General features: G+C 35.2%; 4 protein-coding genes across 10 annotated transcripts; 3 read left to right on the top strand and 1 right to left on the bottom strand.

The window, feature by feature from the left end:
• The first annotated feature begins 859 nt into the window (after positions 1–859).
• On the top strand, positions 860–8,256 carry LOC149724953 (kelch-like protein 12). Of its 4 annotated transcripts, XM_089892235.1 has the most exons (13): positions 1,058–1,076; positions 1,157–1,270; positions 1,918–2,038; positions 2,529–2,676; positions 3,647–3,864; positions 4,361–4,519; positions 4,893–5,007; positions 5,111–5,208; positions 5,674–5,854; positions 6,051–6,188; positions 6,716–6,892; positions 7,614–7,746; positions 8,006–8,256. In XM_089892235.1, the coding sequence occupies exons 2-13, from the start codon at positions 1,194–1,196 to the stop codon at positions 8,121–8,123; spliced, it is 1,683 nt and encodes a 560-aa protein (XP_089748361.1). In that variant the 5' UTR covers positions 1,058–1,076; positions 1,157–1,193; the 3' UTR covers positions 8,124–8,256. The 4 variants fall into 4 exon arrangements, with proteins under 4 accessions (XP_089748363.1, XP_089748362.1, XP_089748364.1 ...); XM_089892237.1 differs by having other exon boundaries at positions 860–1,270; positions 4,893–4,989; positions 5,114–5,208; XM_089892236.1 differs by having other exon boundaries at positions 860–1,270; positions 4,893–4,989.
• A 2,922-nt stretch (positions 8,257–11,178) lies between these two features.
• On the top strand, positions 11,179–13,420 carry LOC149724952 (uncharacterized). Its single transcript, XM_089892241.1, has 2 exons — positions 11,179–12,815; positions 13,326–13,420. Exon 1 carries the CDS (start codon positions 11,294–11,296, stop codon positions 12,797–12,799), a length of 1,506 nt encoding a protein of 501 aa, XP_089748367.1. The 5' UTR covers positions 11,179–11,293; the 3' UTR covers positions 12,800–12,815; positions 13,326–13,420.
• LOC149724951 (UDP-glucose 6-dehydrogenase-like) lies at positions 13,393–21,115 on the top strand. Of its 4 annotated transcripts, none has more exons than XM_089892243.1 (11): positions 13,393–13,632; positions 14,889–14,990; positions 15,354–15,554; positions 15,918–16,115; positions 17,216–17,336; positions 17,461–17,582; positions 17,867–17,987; positions 18,225–18,330; positions 18,444–18,576; positions 19,523–19,640; positions 20,667–21,115. In XM_089892243.1, the coding sequence occupies exons 1-11, from the start codon at positions 13,474–13,476 to the stop codon at positions 20,726–20,728; spliced, it is 1,443 nt and encodes a 480-aa protein (XP_089748369.1). In that variant the 5' UTR covers positions 13,393–13,473; the 3' UTR covers positions 20,729–21,115. The 4 variants fall into 4 exon arrangements, with proteins under 4 accessions (XP_089748369.1, XP_089748370.1, XP_089748371.1 ...); XM_089892244.1 differs by having other exon boundaries at positions 19,523–19,668; XM_089892242.1 differs by having other exon boundaries at positions 13,394–13,632; positions 19,523–19,627.
• Positions 21,116–21,203: 88 nt separating this feature from the next.
• LOC149724950 (putative ribosome biogenesis protein RLP24) lies at positions 21,204–24,565 on the bottom strand. The gene is made up of 3 exons (XM_089892254.1): positions 24,367–24,565; positions 22,217–22,404; positions 21,204–21,716 (listed from the first exon to the last, which is right to left on the bottom strand). Exons 1-3 carry the CDS (start codon positions 24,508–24,510, stop codon positions 21,554–21,556), a joined length of 495 nt encoding a protein of 164 aa, XP_089748380.1. The 5' UTR covers positions 24,511–24,565; the 3' UTR covers positions 21,204–21,553.
• Between the last annotated feature and the right edge of the window lie 305 nt (positions 24,566–24,870).

Raw genomic sequence — 24,870 nt, 5'->3', positions numbered from 1 at the left:
CATTTGTAGTGTAGAATTAGAACCCACGGTATTTCGACAAAAGGCGGACAACAACATGATATCACCATAGTACACACCTGTTAGTACACTATGATACCACCATGTAAGCCTATAAGCAATTACCACACAGTATTACAGCATCTATTACGTTGCTATTGCCTAGTAACTGTGGGCGACCACGGAAGTCAAACATGACGGGTATTTTTTCAAACCTGGATCGTGGTACTTAAATTTTGTAGGTTGGTGGTAAGTTTATGTAGTAGAGTGGGGAAGATGGGACACCTTTTTATTCTTTTTTTCTCGTCCCATTTGTTATTAAACAAAGAACTTTATAAACATGTCTGGGTCAAACTATATTTATTGCAGACGGCTATTCTGGCAATATCATTTTGCTCAGAGCCATAGAAATACCGAGACCAACCTATTGTTCCGTAAAAGACAAATTGAACGGCAATTTGGGTCCAAAATAAAATAGTAAGTATAGGGAAAATATATGTTTCTCGGTAAACTTGGGTCTAAAAACAAACGTAAAGGTTGAAAAATTTAGAAATCATGTGTTGTTTGTTTTCTGTATCAAAAAAAGTAAAAAAAATAGAATTAAAATCGATAGATTTGTGACATTTTAGTCATTTAATGCGGCTAAATTTATATATTTTTTTCGAAAAAATGTTTGGTAAGGTAAATAAAAGCTGTTTTCGTTTAAACCCGTTGCCAAAGTCACCACTTGTGCTCTATTTTGGACGCACTAAGACGGCAGTTGGACCACTCGGTGTTTATTATACGACTCTGCAATTCTGCTGAGTGTCACTCAACCGTGACCGAGGCAATGGAGCATGGTCGGTTGGCTTTCTATGTTCAGTATTCTATGGTCTCACATTTATAGTTCTTATATTTGTTGAATCTACTTGGCATATACTTTTTTACGTTCCATAATATAACTGCCACAGTAAAACGCTACAAGACTGAGCTTGAAGGTAGTTGTAAAATAAGCAAACAGTATTGGGTTAGCAAACAGTACTTAAGCTTAACGATTGCTGGAAAATTTTAGAAGCGAATCTATACGACTGATTATCCAGGTGTGGAAGTTCATAACATCTTATCAGACTTAGATAGAACTAAGAAACACTACTAAATTTCTTTTGCGAGATTTCTGCAGTTTATAAAACACGAAGAGCGGTTGGTTAAAAATCACGATGGCTTTGAAAATACGGATAGTCGGACAAAAGACGTTTACAAGTCAACCGTCAGAACTGCTGGTCAAATTAAACAAGTGATTATTATAAGGGCGTACCTACGAAAAATCAAACTTGTGTATTGATAGAAATGCCTAAATGATGTGATCTGAAAATCTATCACTAAAGTTTTCTGAATTTTTAAATCAATTTTCACATATTGTCTTGAAATATTAGTAGGCCTATATTATATTTAAATTACACCTGAGGCGTGTTTGTTAAATTAAAAACAAACCTTTTAAAGTTTGGCAATAAATACTTGCAGCAAACCCACAAAAAAGGGCTAAGATGCAACATTTATTTATGTAATTAGTAGGCCTATTCCGCAACAGTTTCTGAAAAAAAAGATATCTTTAGTAGGCCTTGATTCGACATAGAAGAATTTATGATACTATATCCAAAATAAAATTTTAAAGTGCTCCTACATGGTTTAAAAACTAAAAACGGTTAAAGTTTTGTTTAGTGGAAAATCTTTGTCGCGCGGCCGATTTTTTTACTCCAGCGGGTTTTTGAAAACAAGTTTTTCAGAAGCTGTTTCGTTTGTGAAACTTTGGTGGTACCCTTAGATCACTGAAGCATCTCTATTCATATACAAATTTTTATTTTTTGTTTTCCTCCCCTTTAACGCACGTTACCATAAATTTCGACCGCAGCACAGGTCTATTTATTGAATTTTCTTGGGCAGGTTTCGAGAAGCAAATGTGCTTTGTGACGTCCATTTTAGGGTGGATGGCCAGCAGATATCTTGTCACAAAGCTGTGCTTGCTGCATTTTCCAAGCACTTCGAAAACAAGTTTACGTCCGGGGTAAATTTTAGCAAAACACTTTTTTTTCGTTTATAATACGCTCATACTTCTTGTACAAATCGACAGTTTATGCTGATTTTCGCCTAAACATTCTGTGACATTCTATATGCGTTTCAACAGGTTTAAAATGTTATAAAACTACAGTTCTCCATACCATTATTTGGTTATTCTGATAACAAAGTGTAATATAATAATAATGTAATAACTTTATTTGTCTTTTCGGTTACGGTAGCGAAGATTTAGTGCGTATTATTTATAGTAGGGTGGGAGAAGATAGGACACCTTTCTATTTTATTTTCTCGCACATTTGGAAGTAAACAAAGAACATTTAAAGAATTATAAAACCGTATCCCCACGACCCCATACACCTTTGTTAATTGTTTTTAACACATCAGGATATTTGGATAATATGTGCTAAAGATGTCCCATGATACCCCACAGAACAATCTTTTATTAAGTTATATGTATATTACAATATTTTTATACTCAGGAGTATTTGGATGAGGAAATTGAACTAACTGGTTTCTCAGCGGCAACGTTTTTGACGATAATTCACTTCGTGTACAACCAAACGATCACTATCAGCAACTCCAACGTTCTGCAAATATATGAAGCATGTGAACTGATGCAAGTTAATTGTAAGTTGCGCTAAGGTGCTTTAATACGAGCGGTACAGTGGCTTATCGGCTTGCCATAATGTTATGTGTTTATACAGCTTATGCCCGCCTATATAAGCTTTACCACATGATGTACAAGGTAGAAAAACTGTAATAATATTAATAATAAGAATAACATTTTATTTGTCTCTTCGATTACAGTGGCAAAGTTTTAGCGACAAAACAACAGTTGTTAAAACACGCTTACGGTTAAAAACATTTACATTTAGTTGGAAGAAAATAAGCGTGGTTGCTACACTTAGCAGACCATTTATTTTAATTAAGTCAAACTTCTAATAGAAATAAAAGTGTGCGTAAAGTCTAGAAGGGTAAGAGAAGACGGTACACATTTAGCACATAATATTCAAATATCGTTATCGTGTTTTAAACATTTCACAACGGTCTATGGAAATCGTGAGGATACGGTTTTATAATTCTTTAAATTGTCTTTGTTTGCTACCAAATGAGACGATAAAATGGAATAAATAGGTGTCCCATCCTCCCCACCCTATTATATATTATTTATTTGTTTTGTTTTTTTTATAGCATATCAGTAAAACATCGAGGACATATAGCACAGTAATGACGGCAACCTAATCTTATTTTAGGCATAAACGTACTGTCCCTCTTTTCATTTACTCTGAGAACCTATTGTTCACAAAGTAATAAAAACGCTCCAAGCTCTTAATGTTTATGACACGTTTACACGGCAAAGTCCCAAGGAATGTAATTTCAAGATACGTTGTCGCTGGGTTTTAACAACTGTTTTAGGAGCATGCCAATGAAAAATGAAATTTGTCTATGTCAAAATTTAGTTTCTTAAAGAAAAGTCAAATTTTATTTCAAGTTCTATATCTCTGTGTAGCTGCTTTATATATTTTCTGACGGTTTCTATATATTTACAGATGAAAAAATTTACCGACAATTTAAAAAAAATTATGATTCCGTATAGGCATCAGAGTATTTTGTGAAGACTTTATTATCGAAGAGCTGCAGGTCGGAAACTGTTTACGTTTCCGATTCTTTGCATTAAGATATCAGAACCGGACCTTGGCCGCGAAATGTGACGACTTCATTCTCAACAATTTTCAATTTGTGACAAATGAAAATGAATTTAAAGAACTGAGTGTGGATGATGCGCAGGCCTTGCTTAAGATGAAAAAACAACAGGTTTCTGAAGTTTATCTTCTTACAGTGATTTTTGTTTATTTAACATAAACACTGTTTGTTGGCTCATGTGCACTGGTTAGAGTATGATATTAGATACGTATTTGATTTTAGATTTTAACAAAATTTCTATGAAAACTATAGCACTTTTAACAAAATGTCTATGAAAACTATAAAATATATCAGGTTGGGGGCAGATGGGACACCTTTAGCTCATAATATCCAAATATCCTGATCGTGTTTTAAGCAATTAACAGCGGTCTATATGGGAGTTGTGAGGATATGGTCTTATAATAATTTAAATGTTCTTTGTTTGCTACCAAATAGGACGAGAAAATAGAATGAAAATGTGTCCTATCTTCCCCCACCCTACTATATGTTAAATTTAAGAGCTATGGTTCTGTTGGGGTAAGTTGAATACCGTTGTCACTTGGACCCCTTACCCCAGTCTACTATATATACAAATACATTCATTCCTTACTTGAACGATTTATTGCAGAACCCTGACCTCGCTGAACTATTTTTCGGGATCATTTTAGATTGGGTAAAATATAATCCGGAAAAACGAGCACAGTTCTTTGAACGATTGTTGCAAATGGTTGATATATCGAATCTGTCAACGAAATACCTGAATGAGTTTACAACCAAACGAGCTGAGGCGAGCTGAATTATTTTTTCGGTTTATGTTATGATAAAGTGGGATAAGTGAGACATTAAGCATATTTGTCTCCTACTTTAGAAATCAAAATGTATGAGATTTTGGGTAGTATCATGTACTTGTATTAGCATAACTTAAAAAACACACAGCTGCTTTTTTAACGATTCGAAAACTAGCGTGGTGACATGCGATACTTCAAACTTCCTGCTATTGATGATTAATAAACTAATTTATTGTGGAAAGAAACCCAAATAAAACGATCTAAGAGTAAACTAGGAAGGTAAATTGCATAGCGTTATATATGATGTTAAGAACAGAAGATCATGGATGCAAGCAATATAATTTAAAATATATAACTTACTTAATATTTCAGAAATGGGCAACCAAGACTGATGTTTACGTTCATACCATTGTCCCGGAATTGCTGGGCCGTCTTTCCGATCCAATAACCAAAGACTTGAAAACTGAAGGTGAAAATATGTGTAAAGGTAGAATATAAGAAAAGTAAAAATGCGCGTTGTTACATCGCTGATGTATAGAATTTGAACATTTTTATCCGCTGTTAGTTTTATGCCTGTTTACTATTTTTAGAAGACAATTACAAGTTCCTGGTGATAGGGGACCAAGATAAGGCGTCAAAAAAAGTCTCCATGTACAACGTGAAAAGTAAATTGTGGGAAAATACTACGGTAAGCAGACGGCAGCGAAATAAGATTGACAGAAGTTAGCCATATGCAAACATGCATTATCTTATTGTAGACTTTGTTCGTTGTTATTGCATAAATAAGAGAGTTGAGCACTAATGAATGAACACGGTTCATTATAAAATGATTGATAAAGAATATATGTTAATAGGCATTGTAAACTCTGAGATCGCGTGTTGAGTTTTTATTATGCGATAATTTCGCAGTGTTGTATATTGGGTTAATGTTATTCATATGTGATACTTAGTTAAAAATTATGCTCCAATTAATACTAACAGTGTAAGATGTAAGAAAGTGCGTTTAGTAAGTCCCCACATGAACAAAAAGAGTTTGATAACAACGGATTAGCACGGCAAAAGAATCACTGTTGTTAAGTATTAAAACTATGGGTGTCGACGTGCCCAACATTAACTGAATGCTTAAGATATTAAACAGATATTGTGTCTATAGCCAACGACATATCCACGAAATGGAGCCAGTGCGGTTAAGATTAAAAACCGAGTATATACCGCTGGTGGAAGGGAAATGAAAAGCGTGGAAAGTCTCGATTTGGAGAATGTTGTTGCTGGTTGGAAATTAATGGCGCCTATGAGCACAAAACGATGGCGATCTGCTTCTGCTGTGCTAAGTGGTTGGTCTATTTTTGACTGTGTTAGCCTATATAGTAGGGTGGGAGGAGATTTTCATTCTATTTTCTCTTCCCATTAGGTAGTAATTAAAGAACATTCAATATACCGATAAAATTCTTATATTTCTGTAACATTAAGTCCTAAACTTTCACCTAATGAAAAGTGTTTCATAACTAATCCATATATGTGTTTTGACAGATAAAATGTTCGCTGTTGGTGGTTGGGACGTTGGTACTTTGGCAACAGCAGAGGTTTATGAGCCTGAATCGGACAAATGGGAACGAATTGCTCACATGAAGGAACAACGTGCTCATCATGCCCTTGTGTCTTGGCAAGGTTAGGCAAATAGTATTGTGATGTAACATGGGACACCTTTGGCACATAATATACAAATGTCCTGATCGCTTTTTTAAAATAACAACGGTCAATATGGGAGTGGTGAGGACACGGTTTTATAATTCTTTGAATGTTCTTTGTTTACTACCAAATAGGACGAGAAAATAGAATGCAAAGGAGTTCTTTTTTTTCCACCCTGCTATATATATAGCCTGATCGAGTTTAAACAATCACCAACGGTCTATATGAATCCTGAGAATATGGTTTTATAATTCTTTAAATAAAAAAGTGCCTTATCTTCCCCCACCTTACTAAACATGTGTAAAATTTTAGCACTATAAGCAGGAAATACAATGTCGCCGCCACCAATGTGAGTGTGCGTGTCTTTTAACATTTAATGGCAACTGCTCCAACTCCACCCCCTGGTTTATAATAAAATTTACAAGAGATGAATAAATTAAAAAAAAACATTGTTTACGATTAAAGTTCTCCTGCCAAGTGAATAAACAAGCTATATTTAAATCAAGGTCGCTTGTACGCCTTTGGTGGAAACAGTCACGGTGGACCAAGGTCATTACTCAATAGACTGAGCTCGTTGGAAACTTATGATCCAAAGACAGGAAAATGGACATCACTGAAAAGTATGAAAGAAAAACGGGATGGTTTGTGTGGCGTGGCATTAAACGATTCCATCTATGCCATTGGTACGTTGGTTTTCACGGTATTGTACTGGTAGTCAATTGGGCTGTATTAGAGTACTGTGGGATAAGGTGGGACACTTTAATCAAATTGTATCCAAACATCCAGATCGCATTTTATAAAATTAACAACGGTTTATGGAAGTCGTGAGGATAATTGTTAAATGTTCTGTGTTTACTACCAATTGGAACGATAAAATAGAATAAAAGGTGTACCATACTGCCCCACCCTACTTTATAGAAAATAAATATACGGCACTGTGACTAATTGTTTAAAGTGCTCACACTTACCCCAAAGGTTATAAGGTTCGAGGCTTTGTCACCATTAATGCCATGCGTGTCCTTTGGCAAGACATATTTCAATCATTTCTCCCAACCCCGTGACGCCATGATATATCAGAGTCATTTATTCTAATGCACATATATAGGTTGTGAGGGATTTGAAGCCAATTTAGTTTGGTTAGCGGACGTACAACTGTCCAAAAAAATCCAAAAATAGAATTACCCACAAAGTTACATATACTTGGTAACTCGTAAGCTGCTGGCACTAGGTGTATAAAGCAGAACACCCGTGTTATAACGACTCGTTTTTCGGTCACGCGAGGTTAAAGTAAGTTACAATCATTTATAGATTCATAACTTTACATATATGACTGCAAGTTACTTAGTTTAACTCGTTTGCGTACTATACTTGAAAATATCAATCATTATTCTGTGAAATATATAGGTGGTAACGGGCTGTCATCGGTAGAACGCTACGACTTACGAATGGACAAGTGGACCGATTCGTGCAGCTTAAAAATGAGCAGAAATGCTGCTTGTGCTTGTGTTGTGGATGGGAAGATTTACGTCATTGGAAGGTAAAATAGATAGGACAGTATATTTAATATACAGTAGGGCGGGGGAGATGGGACACCTTTCATTATATTTTCTCGTCCCATGCGTTAGTTAACAAAAACATTTAAGGGTTTTAAAACTGTATCTTCACGACTTCAATAGCCGGTTGTAAGTTGTTTAAAACACGATTAGAATGTTTGGATATTATGTGCTAAAAGTGTCCCATCTTACCCCACCCTCTACTGTATGCTATTTTAAATATTATATAAAATGTTATTTTAGTCGAGGCGACAAAAAGGCAAGCACATCTGTTGAATTCTTTGACCTAAAGGGCGACGAATGGTTGTTTGAAACGGACATGGAAGCAGCGAGGGTTTATGCCAGTGCGGTTGCTCTTTAAACCGAAATAAAGAAATATTGCTTGGATCAGTTTTCGATCCGGTAGCACGACATATATGCATAGCCTCTATATGTCCTATCTTCTATGCTTAATTTTTTAGTTTGCCCAATAAAATGCTAAATTTTCTTCCAAAGTTTAGAGTTATACCAGATGTTTTATCCAACTCTGCTGGGTGGGTTGCATGCAAATAATTTTGCCGTGTAAATATCGATTGATAAACATATAGATGGTGGGGCAAGTTTGGACAATACTTCTAAACTTATAGTTGCGGTATAAATGGTTGTTCAGTCGTTGACAATTGAAACAATATTAACAAGTGAAAACATAATAAATCTTAAATGTAACTTACTTTATCCTCGCGTGGCCGGAAAACGACAGTCGTTATCACACAGGTTTAACACCTCGTGCCAGCTAACGAGTTGCTATGTATGTTACTTTGTGTGTGATTATTATTTTTTTTGGATTTTTTCATTTATTTATGTATGGCTGATAATTTGGACAACCCATTAGTGACCACTAGGTTGAAGCAATTGCCGTTAAGTGTCTTGCCCAAGGACACATACGCCCACAATGGCAGCAGCGACGAGCCTTGAACCCATTACCTAATGGTTACAGGCAGGCGCGCTAACCACTACGCCACGGCGGCGGACATGTTATCGCTTCATTTGCGTCATACAAAAGGTCTTTTGCTGTTACCATTGTGGGTTTATGTGTCCTGTGGCAACACAATTGTTCAAACCCAGTGGTCACTAATGGGTTATCTTAATTGTCAGCTATACATAAAAAAATCAAAAATAAAACAATCAACCAAAAAGTTATATTGGTGCTAAGCGTTATCACAACTGTCGATTTCCGGTCACGCGAGGATAAAGTAAATTACATTTAATATGTCAGCTGGTGGCGCTAGACAGCCACTTAAAGCAGTAATTTTGGGATTTTTTAGTGCTTATTTTTTTTTCGTTGCGGTTTTGGTGTTCGGGTCAAGTTTTAAAAAGAAGAAGTAAGCACTGTGTTTCTTGGTGAGAAAAATTTGGTGAGAAAGGAAATATATTATTAAGACACGCGGAAAGTAACTTAGCGATTCGCAAACCATGTGTAACTCTTTCGAAGATAATGTATAAGCGATGGCAAAAAAGACAAAACAACAAATCACAAAACATTTGCAGGATATATTGTTTTAATTTGTGTTCGAACACTACAAATTCTTAATACAATACCACAATTAGGTTTTGCGTGTTTTCCTGTAATCTTGCAACGTAAATTTCCTGTCTTTTGTTTTGTGAAATGTAGAGTGAGATGCAGGAAATTAGGACACTTAATTACACATTGCCTCGTGTTTTAAAGATTAAAATCTACGATGACTTTAGGTGATACAATGGAATCGTACTATCATATATTTATTAATTGGGAACACTTGTATTAAAATATATTGAACGCACACTAAATGCTGTTTAAGCGATTCGCAATCAGGCGGGGTAAAGTGGGACACATCAAATTTCTTGGCATAATTGATGTTGTACACTGTAGTTTCCCATGTCTCACTTTACCCAATACTATACCCTACTATATATTCTCGTGTTTTGTTTTGTATTAAAATCCCTCGTGCTCTCTGTATCTGGAGGGGGAATGGGATAACATTGTAATATGGTTGGGAATGGGATAACATTGAAGTCAGCTTACGGCACATGGGTTGGCGGTTGCAAAAATGCTGTTTTAATTTCTGCGACTTAACCTTTTTACCATTTTAACTGTTGTAATAACATGGTTGCGTAAAGCATTGCATTTTGTCGTTGATTTCTGGTTAAGAATAGAATTCCACAGCAAGTTGTTACTGCTGCAGGCAAAATCTGTTGACTGCTATAAGAATCTAGAAACCGGAAACCGCCTTGTGTAGCACCTGTACGTCAGATAAATGTTTATTATATTTTATTTGAATATGCAACATACTTTGGCTCATAGCAGAGCCCGCATATAAACATTTATAGACCGCCCTTGGCTATAAGTCATCCAAGACCGGTAGAAAGAATTACCCAGTATTTCTCAGACTTCGTCAGCCGCATATTGTAATGCATATTTCAAGATTGGCCGTGTGTACAAACGTAAGCTATTCTCTCCTCTTCGCCCAGCAACGAAAGAGGCAAATGGTTTCGGTTGGCCTTATTAATGAACAGTACGACGTCTCCTCCAACAGAATATGCGTTCGTTTTATGAGTCCAGATTTTGTTCGTATGTTTATTGTTATCCGTTAAAGTTGATATGTACAGAGAAATCCGGGTCTATATCTTAGTATAGCGTATACTTAATAGCGATAATATAGCAATAGTTCGGGCACTAGTGAAGAATTCTCCGGCACATAGCAGAATAGGCTGGTGGAAAGTGTAAGAGGTTGGTGGTTAATGGTTATGGGTGGCCGGGTGGGTTAACGGTTAGGTTAGGGTGGTAGTAGACTAGTAGTTAGGGGTTAGTGGTTAGCAAATAAAGTGGGGGGATTCTTTACTAGCACCATAGTTTGTGTTAAAAGCCTGTTACTTTGCTGATATATACGTTTTTTGGTTGCCTATTGCTATTCTAGTATATGTAAACAAGGTACAGCGATAATGCACTACGCACCGTATCTCTACCGTATCCGTGGCTGGTTTTCCGCAGATGACGCATCATTTACAACTGTTATACAATAAAGCTGGTTTTGTTTTAAATGACAAGAGTGCAAATTTATAATTAAAAAATTAAGGGCTGCCATTTTTTCTGATTTGTCCTGTATTTTCTTGATTTTTGTTATGCTTTTATTTTAAAAATGACAACGCCGTGGAAAAGTGGTTAGCGCGCCTGCCTGTAACCCAGAGGCGATGGGTTCAAGGCACGTTGCTGCTACCATTAATGGCGTATGTGTCCTTGACTCCTTGGGCAAGACACTTAACGGCAGTTGCTCCAACCCAGTGGTCACTAATGGGTTGTCCAAATTATCAGACGTACATAAAAAAATAAAAATAATATATAATAATTACTTACAAAGTAACGTACATGGTAACCATTAAGCTGGCATGAGGTGTATGAACACCCGTGTTATAATGACTGTTGTTTTCCGGCCACGCGAAGTAAGATTTATTCATTCATTCATTCACTTATTTATTCAAAAAAAATCCAGTCTTCTGGCACCAATTATCCATTGAATGTGTATTTACAGCCTGATAAACAGAATATATGCCTTACTTTTGGTGAGCATGGACGCTGTTAACTGGGATCAGATCTTGATGCGCTCAATGACTTTGAAATACAAGGAGAGGAGAAAATTTATCAAAAAGACCAAGCGGAAAATCAAACGCAGAATCGCAGCTGCGGAGACTTCAAAAAGGTGCGATATTTCTGGCACTGACATTGGTACACTAGATTCTTTTGAAACAACTCCGGAGGAAAACGGTAACCATAAAACTTTAATTCATCATCAATTTAACCTCGTTCCTACATTAGAGATTATAGCTGCAGATCCCACTTTCTTGAAGGCCATAAATGATGTACTTGCTGTAACTTTGCCAGTTATAAATAATAACTCTGAAGTAAAAAACAACGACTTAAAGGATGAAGGTACTGAATATGTTGAAACGCTGCAAACTGAAAATAGCAGTATAGCAGAAACTGTATTGGTGTCGAATTCTGATGCGGAATTAAAAGAGAAAGAAATTTCTCAGTTTCTTGACTCTCTAGATGCTGAAATTGAGCAGTGGCACAACCCTTATTTAACTGATGATGCAAGTCGGTCGGATCAACCAGTAACACTACCTACAACCTCATTTAATAATCCCCAAACTTCTGCACCCAGTATTTCGGATGACAGCAAACTTAATGTAAAAAATGATAAAAGGGAGCCGTGTTATTTCTTTGAGCGGGTAGGAGCATGTAGGTTTGGGGACAGTTGTTCAAAGTTGCATGAAAAACCTACCAGCAGTCGTACACTGCTACTGCCTTCTATGTTCAATACATTTGCGTTTGACATTGCTTCTAGGGCAAGCAGATCGAATGTGCATGGGGATAGCAGTGATTTGGCATTGGAACACAGTGATGAAGACCTGTATGAGGACTTTGAGGTGTTTTATGATGATGTATTTCCAGAGTTTAACAAGTTTGGTCATGTGGAACAGCTAAAAGTCTGTTGTAACAGAGACCAACATTTGCGCGGAAATGTTTATGTACAGTATGCCACAGTTTCTCAAGCTGAAACTGCCTTTCAAAGCTTGAATGGTCGTTTTTATGGTGGTAAACTGCTGCAGTGCATGTATGTTACTATTTTAAGTTGGTCTTCTGCCATATGTGGCTTGTATTGTACAGGTCGACCATGCCCACGTGGCGGACATTGCAATTTTCTTCATGTATTTGCTGATAAAAGGTCAAACGATAGAAGTGGTAGTTGTACAAGAGGCAGAAAGGGTCTTTATAAAAACAAAAGACTTTCCTTCAGAATTTCAAGACCTTTACCTAGAATCGAGTCCGAAAGATCTGCAAGACACAGTCCTGACCATAACAAGTCTTCAAAATATGAATCTTCTTATGAAAATGAGTCCAGGTCACACAAACCATCTAAAAAAAGCCACAAAAAGCATAAGAAGAGAAAACCTGAAGACACCACTTCACCAAAACACAAGTCGAAAAAGAAAAAAAAGTCAAAACTTAGATCACCTTAATGGATAAAAGCTTCAGGTTGTTTTTTCTATTTTTTAACAGCAAAAAGCATAAAACTTTGTTTTTTAAATGTTCTTTAAATATTGCATAACATAAGTTACATAACCAGGTTTAAAAATATAGACTACAAGTATGCAAGGCTTCTAAACCTACATACCGCACCCGTTAATCTCATCGCTTACAAATTGTTTATAAATATTTATTCGCCACGCCTACCATGCATATATACTTATGGAGGTCAGTTATAACGCTGAACTATTTATTTTTCCATGGTAAACAACTGTGGCCCCTTTTTTTGTTTGCCAAGTGCGTGTACCAAGTTTTACTACTAAGGATGTCTATTTTATCATAGAAAACAGCCAATGTTTTAGTACTTTTCTCTCTGTCACCGTGAACTTAACTTTTTCACAGCCTTTAAATTAAATGCCTGTTAACTGCCATAAACAAAAACCTAAAAACAGATAGACTTTAACCTCCTGTAGTTAGGATATTATATATAAATCTTTTAATCTCTCTGTTTTTATCCAGACACTGTGGAATGTGGACTTACTCTTTTTAAGTGCTGCGGAACTTCTATTTAATTTTTTTGCGTTTAATCTAATCTGTTTCTGTGTTGCCCCAAGGTTTAGAAATTGTTAGTTAGTTGTATAAACGGTGCTACAACCTTTTTAAAATCATGAAGGTAAAAAAGATATGTTGTATTGGTGCTGGTTATGTTGGTGGTCCAACCTGTTCGGTAATGGCTTGCAAGTGTCCAGATATACAAGTAACAGTGGTTGATTTGAACAAGGCTCGTATTAATGCATGGAATTCAGACCAACTGCCAATTTATGAGGTATTTTATGTTGTTTATGTATATATATATATATTTATGTAAACATACTGCCTCCCAAAAATAATATACCAAAAATCAATTACCCACAAAATAATATACATACTTGCTAACTCGAAAGCTGGCACGCGTTATATGAAACAAAACACCCACGTTTAACGACTCGTTTTCCGGCCACAGCAGGGTAAAGCAAGTTACATTCACTCATTTGTATTATCTTCTACTGTTAGTGTGGGTTTGCATTTTAGCAAACGAAAACATTTCAGACGAAAAAGCACTGTTCGATGTGTTTATGAGGTATTCGAATCATAGCATATGCCCTTCATTGAAATTGCATAGGCTATTCATTCATTTGATTGAAATTTGGAAGCAGCTCCAATTGTTCAATACGTCTGATTGTAAAGACTTCTCCTGTTGGCTTCAATATTTTGTCTTTTAAATACGCGTATGGGCGGATTATTTGTTAGTTTAATTAAATAGGATTTCAATGTCATTCATGAATTCTGTGTTAACTGTTTAAAGTGGTCTTATTGCTTAATATGTATTTATTTTCTATTCTGTGCAATACAGATATATATATATATATATATGCTGCGTTTGTAGAAACAGCAAGGTTCCTATAACTTCTTTATGTATAATATTCAAAACACGAGTTGTGACGAGTACACAACAACCAAATGGTAAAGGGTTCTACAGCCAGTGTAGTGTTTTATAATAGGGTTATGGAAAACAATAGAACAGAAGGGATATGGTTTGACATGTCTTTACAGCACAATATATTGTGTTTTAGTTTGTTGTGTATGTTGCGTGAATATGCTTAACATAATCAATATTCATTACAATGCTCAATTGAATATCCTGCAATTAATTGTAGTATGACAGCTTTATTAGGATGGTGTTCCTTTCATTGTCTTGAAGCGTCTATGGTTCCGTTATAGAGACACAATGAACGTTATGCACAATGTATTACTTTAGGTGTAGCGACCACGCTTATTTTCTTCCAACTAAATGTAAATATGTTTTTAACTGTAAGTGTGTTTTAACAACTGTTGTTTTGTCGCTATATTATCCTGTCTTTTCGTTTAACATTTTTCTAAATCTTCGCTACCGTAATCGAAGAGACAAATAAAAGTTATTATATTATATTATATAAGCACATTGTTATTTCTGTAAAGTGTGTTTTACTGTTTTCTGTTTTTTCTGAAGTCTTTCTGATTTATTATCTTTAAATAATACAACAATTCTATTTTCAATTTTAGCCGGGTCTTGATGAAATTGTACAGAAACATAGAGGGAAAAATCTCTTCTTTTCCACCAATATTGATGATGCAATAAAATCAGCAGACCTCATTTTTATTTCGGTAAGCTTACTTATTTCATTACACACATTATGGCTAAGTTTTTAGCATAGCGGTCTTAGTATCAAAAAGGCAAAGTCGTATTATAACTATCAGACTTTTTCTTACAAAGTTCATACACTTAACAAAAATCAAAAACTTGTGTGGTATGACGTACTACAAAAACCTAAACTCCTGTGTGAAATACCCCAGACCTTAACTGTTTGCACAAACTATGTAGCAAAGTATTGGGCATTGTATTCCATAGTTGCACTGGCCTACCATAAGCTGTGGCTTTCAAAAGGTATATTTGTGGCAGTTTTTATATGTGATAGCCATTTTTAAAGTCTTTTTTTCACTGAAAATTAACAAAGAAAATTTTGGCAGGTTAATACACCAACAAAAACGTATGGTATTGGCAAGGGTAGAGCTGCTGATTTGAAATATGTAGAATCTTGTGCGCGACATATAGCTGCTGTTTCAACTGGCTTTAAAATTGTGGTGGAAAAAAGCACGGTTCCTGTGCGTGCTGCTGCTAGCATCAGTTCTATCCTAAGCTCTAATAAACAGTCAAGCACTTCTTATCAAGTAGGTTTTACAATTCTGCTGTTGTTTGATATTTATTTTTTATTTTTTCAACTATCTTTAGCAGCACACACGCACATAAAACAAAAATAATAAACAGATTGACAGAAACATCAATTGCTCTAACCCAGTGGTTGCTAATGGGTTGTCGAAATTATCAGCAACACATAAAAAAATAAAAAAAATCCTTCAAAATATAATCACCCACAAAGTAACATACTTGGTAACTTGTAAGCTGGCACGAGGTGTATGAAACAAAACACTGTTGTTTTTCGCGTGGGGATAAAGTAAGAAGTTACAAGTTACACACAAAGTACTACTAGCACGCTGTGTTTGTTAAATAAATTAGAGCATGATTTCAACCAGGTTTTATCCAACCCTGAGTTCCTTGCTGAAGGAACTGCTGTGGAAAATCTAGTCAACCCAGATCGTGTTTTAATTGGTGGAGAAAAGTCACCGGAGGGAAATGCTGCAGTTGATGCTCTTGCAGAAATTTATGCCAACTGGGTTGACCCGGAAAAAATCATTAAAACTAATACCTGGTCATCAGAGCTATCAAAATTGGTGAGTAGGGGGTTCTGTTGGAAATGCTATTGAATGTAGATTCTCTACACTGTTCTATATAACGTGTAATTTAGTTGAGCTAATGTGTAATGTGGTAATTCTGGACTAAATTCCAGGTTCCATGCATTGCCATGACGTAGGACCTTGGATAAAATAACCAATCTAGGAAAATCATATTTCAATTTATTAGGCAAGGTCTTTAAAATGCCAGTGAAGATTAGTGGTATGGGAAGAAATGAAAATCCTGAATGTACTATACAGTCTGTACTCGTAACATAGGATCTCACACATAAGTATGCTTGCAAATCAGCCATGTAAACCTCACTTTTTACTTTTGATTGAGCGATATTTACCTTAATCCAGAAGTAGCTTATTAAAAACTTTGTATCTTTTAACCTAGTATTGTTTGCTTCAACAGAAAACAGATTCTCATGTTCAATATTTGATTTATAACTCAAAATAGCATTTAAATAACATGTATTATGTTTACAACACAGTACAAATGCACATGTTGAATATTTTTGTCACCCTAGCAATTAAAGCATTCATGTTTTGAAATATAGGAGTTTTAGAACTAATTGAATATATGCATTATTATGTTTACAGTTGTGAATAGTTTTTATCATAAGCTTTACAATGTTGTCGCAATTTAGACAAAAACTGTAAAAACGATTCGCAATTTTCAAACTGTGACTTACTAATTCAAACTTTGGACTGGGTTGTGTCATGGTTAATTGATTTGATTTAACAGATAGGTGATATTCTTATGTTATTCACATTTCCCACCCACATGAAATATAGCACATGGCTGTAATGAAATCATCTTATTGATGTATTAAGCTCACAGCCTGGCACGTAATGTGATTTTACCATAATTATCCCTGTTCTTTTTAAGCTATTCCTTTTTTATACCTTCATAATTTTGTTTCAGTTATATATATATATAATATGTTTACTTTTTTTACTTTAAAAAAAAAAATAAAACCAATTTAATGTGAATTTTATTGTTGTATTATTAATTAATTGTAAGAAACAAATTAGGAAAAAAACAGTTACAAAATTACCTCAAACGAAATTAACGTATGAATATGCTCTTCTAGGCAGCAAATGCTTTTCTCGCCCAAAGGATTAGCAGTATTAACTCTATGAGTGCAATTTGTGAAGCTACTGGTGCTGATGTTGGTGAGGTGGCCAATGCAGTGGGAAAAGACTCAAGAATCGGTAAATTCAAATAGATATGTCAATGTATTATTAATATGTATTTTATTGCCGCGGTTTCAAACACTGTTTCTCATTATTTTTATCCGTGGTTTAAACCTAAAATGTCTTGTATTGTCATTTTTAGGCAACAAATTCCTACAAGCCTCTATTGGTTTTGGTGGCAGCTGTTTCCAGAAGGATGTTCTTAACCTTGTTTATCTATGTGAGGCACTCAATCTACCAGAAGTAGCCAATTACTGGCAACAGGTAAAATATACATTTTTATGTTAACTGTATTGTTTTAATTTATTTTCTTTATATATATATGTTTTTTTAAAAAGGTAAAATATACCTATTTATTTTGACTGTACGTTTTTTTTTATTTCCTGTATATAGACTTTTCACTATATTTGTCTCATTTTGAAACTAGGCTCTTCTGAAACATGTTTTACAGTTTAATGAGCAGGTAGTATGAGAAACTCCTTCTAATAGTTTAGAAACCAAGGCATTTTTACAACATGCAGTTTATGTATCTTAAATACTTCATGCAGGTCATTGAGATTAACAACTATCAACGTAGAAGGTTTGCCAACCACATCGTTAGTTCATTGTACAACACTGTGTATGGGAAGCAGATCACTTTGCTTGGATTTGCATTCAAGAAAGATACAGGTGATTTTTGTCATGTGTTTTAAAGGTGCACAATTTCAGTTAATAAAGTTTAAAATTACAAATATTGTGTTTATTTTATCCTGCTTTGCTTAGTCATAGTGACATCGTGTCATAGGTTTTGTGGCAAATATGACTTTTGTGTTTTTGTGTCTACATAAGTCATTTGAAAATAATCCCTTATATTCTGGGTATATTAAAAAACAGCAACCTTTTTTGATCAACATTAAACCATTGTAGGTGATACAAGAGAGTCATCTGCCATCTATGTGGCAAAGTACTTGATGGATGAAGGAGCTAACCTCAAAATCTATGACCCAAAAGTCCCAAGCAAACAGATTATGGTGTAAGTTGCTCATGTTTTTTACCCCCAATAATTAATATTCCTAATTTAAACAGGTTTGCACCAAATTCTTGCGGTAACTGGTAACTTTCCTAAACACATTTAAACTTTTAAAGGGAATTGGAGCACCCTACTATATCAGAGTGTCCAGAGAAAGCACGAGAACTCATTGATGTTTGTGACGACCCTTATGTTGCTTGCCAAGGTGCTCATGCTATTGCTGTATGTACTGAATGGGACATGTTTAAGGTAGGGGGTAGATCATACCACTCCAATGTTGTATTGCATAATATCATTTTTAATGACTTGTACTCCTTTTTTGAAACAATAAAATTAAAATTCTAAATTATTGTATGATGATACATCAAAAACAATGTAGTTTTATAATAGGTAAAATTTAAATAGCTTTATTATAACTGTTGTTTCATTCTTTTAGATTGACCTTTAAGTCTCAAACCACGCTCAAAATTTTAGTATAAGTACTTGGTAGCTATTCCCTTTCACTATGAAGTAGTAGTGTACATAGAGGGTGTGGTAGTAGTGCCTTTTATTAACAGAGACATTTCTCCCTTTCTTTAATGTTAGCTGAGTAAATAATATGAATTCATGCACTAACTCCCCTTAAATACACAGTACATTTATTAGATTATTAGAATGATACCTTTTCATGCTCCCCTTTAGTACACAGAATCTTTGTGGGATTATTAGCATGCTACCTTTTATGCTATGTCCTGTGTCGTACGATGTATGCACAGTGCATCTTGTACAGTTGAGATAAGCCAATTGTTACTAACTATAAACAACACAGAATACTATACAAGTGGTACATGTATAAACCTCGTACCACAATATTTCATAAACCCTACCCACACATAGTGATTTATTCGGAAAAAAACGGTAATGGTGGCTGTACACAGTATCCAGAAGTCTGTTTTGTCCGAATTGCGCTGCCGCATGCGGAATTGGACAAGGGTTTGCAAACGACTTCAAATACGCACGCCAGACACTGTGTACAGCCACCTTAACTCAGCCTACTGTATCTAAAAACCGTAACTCAGCTAATGCCTACTGTATCTAATATTAGGAAGCAGAGCAGTTCTGCATAAATTTGCATTTAAAAAACTTGATTATACCTAAATTTATATTCGAAAACTTTTGCAGTATTATGAATTAAACATGCAGTTTTATTAAACAGACACTTGACTTCGAAAAGATCTTTAATTCGATGTTGAAACCGGCATTTATTTTTGATGGTCGTGGTATTCTGCCTTATGAGAAGTTATTGGACATCGGGTTCGAGGTACTCTTAATGGGTACGACTTGTAATTACTTAGACAGGAAGTGGGGGTTTAATATATTTTATTTTGCATACACCTAAGTTTTGTATTTTATTTATAATTTATTGATTTAATTCTCGCTTGGCTGGCAACGACAGGTATTATACAAATATAGTTTTGTTTCACACACCTTGTGCCTGCTTAAGCTACCACATAATGTAACTTTGTGGGTTTTGTTTTTTAGGAGTTATTTTTTTTAAATATAGGGCTGATAATTTAGACAACCCATTACAGACTGCACTGAGTTGAAGCAATTGTCGTTAAGTGTATTGCTCAAAGACCAACATGGTCAGAATGATAGCATAGTTGAGTGTCAATCCTCAAAAGCGTAATTTCAGGGCTAGAGACATGGGCTAAAACTATTGTCACATGTAAATGCTGAAACATATTCAAAATAAAAACATGTTTGGGTACAATGCTATTTTTCCATTCAGTACAAACTGGAGTGGAGTTAGATCAGAATATTTTTTTAAGTTTGTAATGTACAGTGTCGCCCTAAGTTACTGTCATTTACTCGATGCCAGCGCATTTCTTTTCTTCTTAGTTTATTGCGCACGGTTGAATTTCCTTGCGTGTTTATTTGCCTTATGTTCGTCCTGTTCTATTTAACGAAGACTACACAGTGCACGTCTATGGTCTACCTTTATGTTTAATTTAAAGTTAACTTAAGAGCTAACTTCTCATTTTTAACCTTTTTTTTTATTTTATTCAAATAAGGGACTTGAAATAGTCGTTGTAATGCGAAATGTATCACAATTAAAAAAATTATAATGCCGCCCTGCTTTAACGCTAATGTTGAATATCCCTTTATTTCCCGCCCTAATCGAACGCTAATTTGTTTACCACTTAGTTTTCAGTTGCATGTACTGTTTATCGTTATTAATTTCATTGCGCTGGGTTGTTCAGGTACATGCCTCTTGTTATTTTTTTTGGTGTAGGTTGTCATCTTCAAGGTGGTTTTTCTAAAAATTCCATAAAATAAATGTTTGTTGTTTTGTATAGGTAAATGTCCTCGGGAAACAGTTCTCCGGAAACAGTATTTTCCAAGCTGCAACTTCAAGTGACATTCTTCTTCCATCATCTAGAGTATTACCCTGATATCTTCAATATATTCAGAGAAATGTATTGTAAATAGCCAAACGAGACAGCTGCGTTTAGAAATCACTCACCTGTACTAATCTACAGTACCAATCTACAATGGCAATATTTTAATTTAACCAACAATTTTGCTAGCAATGAAATGGTAATTCGCTTTCATAGTTTTGTTGCAATTGCTTTTAACTTTTAAGCAGTTTTTAGACCTGAAGGACACAAAAAACTTTTTTAAATTATTTTAACTATTAAAATTTTTACTTTTTTATCATGAAGCACCCATGTCACAACTGCACTCAAGTATCGAATCTGTTCATTTTCTTTGTAGCAATAAAGTCTCTTACCATATCACTAAACAATGCTGTCTGACATTCAACCATTAAGTACCTCTAATCAGTAATGTAATCATTTTCAGTTCTAACAATCTCACCGTAAAAGAGAGCAATATTGAAGTTGGTCTTTAGTTTATTTCCGATTTAAATTCTACACTAGTAGGTCAAGATTAGCAATACAATCGTAAGATAGAGTAATAGCTTACTTAGGTTGTTGGTTTCCAGTTTATTTCTGATTTGTGCACATGTATGGATGTATGTTTAAATTAGGAATAGAATGCTGGCCACCAGTATACATTAAATTTGTATGATTCAGCTAGCAAGGTAGGGTTTACAATTCATTATCAGTTAATGAGGATTCCAGAGAGAACCGGGTAGAACTTAAGCACTAAAAATCCGAGTAAAACTTGCAGGCAATAGAGAAATGTTAAGACGAAGTGGTATAAAAGAAAAGCAAAGAAAGTTCTAAACTTCCTCCATTTGTTGGTTTTCTTCTGGCATCACTTCTACAATTTGCTCTTCCTCTCTTCTCTGGATGAGTCCAGCGGCAGGAGATTTGATGAGATTGATGTTCTTCTTCACTTCTCTAATGTCCGCTTCCTTTTCTACCTTCTTACCGACTTTCAACCTGCAGTGAATGATAAAACTTAAGATATATCTTAGCAAATTTATGTTGGTTACCTAAGTTGTGAAACACAGTTGTACATACCAGTTCAGTAGTATTAATTGTATAGTAGGGTGGGGGGGGGAATAGAACACCTTTTCATTCTATTTTATTGTCCTGTTTAGTAGTAAACAACAAAAACTCAAAAGAATTAAAAAACTGTATCTTGACGACTTCCATAGATCGTTGTTAATTGTTTAAAACGCGAACAGGATATCTGGATATTATGTGATAAAGGTGTCCCGTCTTCCACTCAACCATATAACAGTAAAAACCATAACGCGTCAGGAATTACAAGCTGGGACATTGACAGGTGAAACATATCCTTCTGAGTTTTAATATCTATACTATCATATCCTTCTGAGTTTTAATATCTATACTATTTCCTTAAATTTTTAGAGGAATAAATAAAGAAATTAAACATGGAAGCATATGTTAAACTTCCTATAAAATCCCTACATTACCTGTTCATGATAAACTGGTTGTGTCTCTTAGTTTTAATTTCATCAATTCTCTGGATTGCTTTGACAGTCTTCTCCCAGACCTGGCGATCATATTTAATCGGGCAGTTTCTCTTCTTTTCGAATTCAAGAGATGCATCATTGGTTAAATCCTTACCACGTGTACGTCTGTATGTTTTGGTCCATTTTACCTATTGGTAAACATGCACTTTATTACATAATAATAATAATGAACACTTTGTCTCTTCAATTACAATAGTGAAGATTTAAAAAATACATATGTATTCATGCTTAAGAGTTAAAAACATATTTACATTTAATTGGAAAAAAGCAGGGGCGCAACCAGGGGGGCTGTTTTGCTGTCATGACAGCCCCCTTTTCCGCAGACACGCACGCAGCCAGAAAGTGCTAAGACGCACACACACGCGTTGCATTTAATATTACATTCCTTCACTTAAAATTGGAACAATTTTTCGTTCAATTGTTACGTCACTTGCCCTACTGTAACGTAACTATTAATTATGACGTTTCATAATATAACAATCTGGAGGAATGTGCCCACTGCCCAACCAACCACGAGATCGAAACATCGTGTATAAGCGTCACATTTTTATGCTCTGCGCCGGCGTAGGAAATAAAGGAAGACGCATGTGGTAGCATACATTCAACACTTAACAAACGAAGCAATCGTTGTGAATTTATTCTCGTGAAAAGTGACGTAAAAAACTCTGGTTCTCGTGCGGTGCCAACGAACACGTTTTTTTGGCCTTTGTCCAAGCTCTGCCGGGGCGATACTTTGTAATATCATATTGCAATTTGTGTTGGTTCCAATTTACTGATAGCGTCGCTTGCACTTATATTTGCACCAATTAAAATCCATAATAATCGCGGTTTATCTGCATTTAAACCAGTGGTTACCAAACTTTATCTACTCGCGTACCACTTTTTGGTTCAAGCAGCGTTCTCAAACCACCTACACACTAAACTACTGAAGGCTCGTGAACAACTCATTTTAAATAGTGAAATTAGAAACCGCACGCACACCTATTTTTTCCGCGGGCATTCGCAACACAAACTTGGCACTGCCTTTCTCAAAGTTGCGTGAAAATAAAAGTAATTTGCCTATTAAACAGGGGCCAGGGCAACAGGCACGGTAATAAACAACCTAAATATGTTCCAGAAGTAGCACTGCTGTATATTTACGATGTTTTCCTCAGCCAAGCAGCATAATTATTACGAAACAGTAGGGATTCACACGTGGATTCATCGGGTCATAATAGCGATTGTTTGACCTGGGAATTGATTACGTCATAATAGCAGTTCACACGTTGATTATTTGCGTCATAATAGCGATTGTCCCCTTGATTATTTAGCCTGCAGGTGCTTGAAAACAGGTTGAATATTTGCCTTTTCATGCGCATAAGTAAAGATAGGCTTGCAAAAATACTTTGTACACGCGTAAAGCAACGCCTAGGTTTAAAAATTTAGGAACACCGGTGTAGGGAATATAGCATGGAATGTCACGCTCTACGTAATTTATGTGGATTAAAATAATGCTCACGACAATGCTCGCGTACCACCTGGGAGGCCGCGTACCATAGTTTGGGAAGCACTGATTTAAACTAATCATCAAAAACAGAAATTATACAAAAACTACAGATCGTATGGGAGCAAATAAAACACGTTTGTGATGGAACAATCGTAATGGTTTATCAAAGGTATTCTGACGTAAATAATCGTTACATTAACATGCATAAATCTGCAACAATGTTTCCTCTGTTTATATTAATTTAGATACGTCTTTTTAATAATGTAGTGTTAGTTTTAATTTACCGCGTAAAATAGAATATATATTTGTGTGCACAACCAATAAAGGAAGTGTTTTATCGCGTCAGAGATAAACGTGGACTGGACGTAAATATGACAGCCCCCTTTTGAACGCGCTGGTTGCGCCACTGGAAGAAAGTAAGCATGGTTGTTGCACCTAGCAGGCAAACAAACCATTAATGTTTAAATATTATGAAGTTTGTCTTTTAATACAAACAAAAGTGTGCAGAAAAATTATGCAATATCATGGCAAAACATATTTAAACAGAAAAGACAGCACAGATTATTCAGAAATTAGGAAAATGTTTAGGTCAATAAAACAATACCTTTCTTGGGTTTCTCTTTTTTTTAAATGCTTTATGACATTTGGAGCGGCAGAACTGAAAAATTTTGCAATCATTTCTCACAAAGCAAGTTCCATGTCCTGGGTAGACTGGTGAAGAACAAAACGAACAAGTTTCGATTCTCATTTTATTTAACTTTGATTCTATGTGTCTGTTTGTTTAATAAGGGCGTTAATTTTTGACAGAACACCAGACTTTTTCATAACAGAGTATACAGTGGAGTGGGTATCAGTGGGACCTAAGGAACGTACCACTTTAAAAACAATTTTAACTGGTCACTAGCTAAAGGACTATCGTGGTTGCAGTGCTGAATTTTCAGAACGTTTACGTGGTCTACTATAGTATCGCGCACTGTAAAACTAAAACTACCTAGTTTTATTTTTACTCAGAATGTAGTTTATCATATAAAACTGTTACACAGTTAGTAAATTGTAATATATGACTACGTACATAATAATAACACATGTGAAATACATTTACATAGAA

The sequence above is a fragment of the Ciona robusta genome, chromosome 14 (genome assembly GCF_009617815.1).
Source record: "Ciona robusta chromosome 14, ASM961781v2".
In the NCBI taxonomy this organism is placed as follows: domain Eukaryota; kingdom Metazoa; phylum Chordata; class Ascidiacea; order Phlebobranchia; family Cionidae; genus Ciona; species Ciona robusta.
This window is presented reverse-complemented; position numbering and strand designations above follow the sequence as displayed.

What these genes read in the sequence shown, in the direction of transcription:
- LOC149724953 (XM_089892235.1), top strand. Translation starts at nt 1,194, where the DNA reads ATGGCTTTGAAAATACGGATAGTCGGACAAAAGACGTTTACAAGTCAA. An exon ending in TGAACTGATGCAAGTTAATT is followed by an intron (nt 2,677 to 3,646) that starts GTAAGTTGCGCT and finishes GATTCCGTATAG; the next exon opens with GCATCAGAGTATTTTGTGAA. An exon ending in AAGATTTACGTCATTGGAAG is followed by an intron (nt 7,747 to 8,005) that starts GTAAAATAGATA and finishes ATGTTATTTTAG; the next exon opens with TCGAGGCGACAAAAAGGCAA.
- LOC149724952 (XM_089892241.1), top strand. Translation starts at nt 11,294, where the DNA reads ATGTGTATTTACAGCCTGATAAACAGAATATATGCCTTACTTTTGGTG.
- LOC149724951 (XM_089892242.1), top strand. Translation starts at nt 13,474, where the DNA reads ATGAAGGTAAAAAAGATATGTTGTATTGGTGCTGGTTATGTTGGTGGT. An exon ending in AGTCAAGCACTTCTTATCAA is followed by an intron (nt 15,555 to 15,917) that starts GTAGGTTTTACA and finishes GATTTCAACCAG; the next exon opens with GTTTTATCCAACCCTGAGTT. An exon ending in CATCAGAGCTATCAAAATTG is followed by an intron (nt 16,116 to 17,215) that starts GTGAGTAGGGGG and finishes ATGCTCTTCTAG; the next exon opens with GCAGCAAATGCTTTTCTCGC.
- LOC149724950 (XM_089892254.1), bottom strand. Translation starts at nt 24,510, where the DNA reads ATGAGAATCGAAACTTGTTCGTTTTGTTCTTCACCAGTCTACCCAGGA. An exon ending in AAAAGAGAAACCCAAGAAAG is followed by an intron (nt 22,405 to 24,366) that starts GTATTGTTTTAT and finishes GTTTACCAATAG; the next exon opens with GTAAAATGGACCAAAACATA. An exon ending in AACCAGTTTATCATGAACAG is followed by an intron (nt 21,717 to 22,216) that starts GTAATGTAGGGA and finishes CATTCACTGCAG; the next exon opens with GTTGAAAGTCGGTAAGAAGG.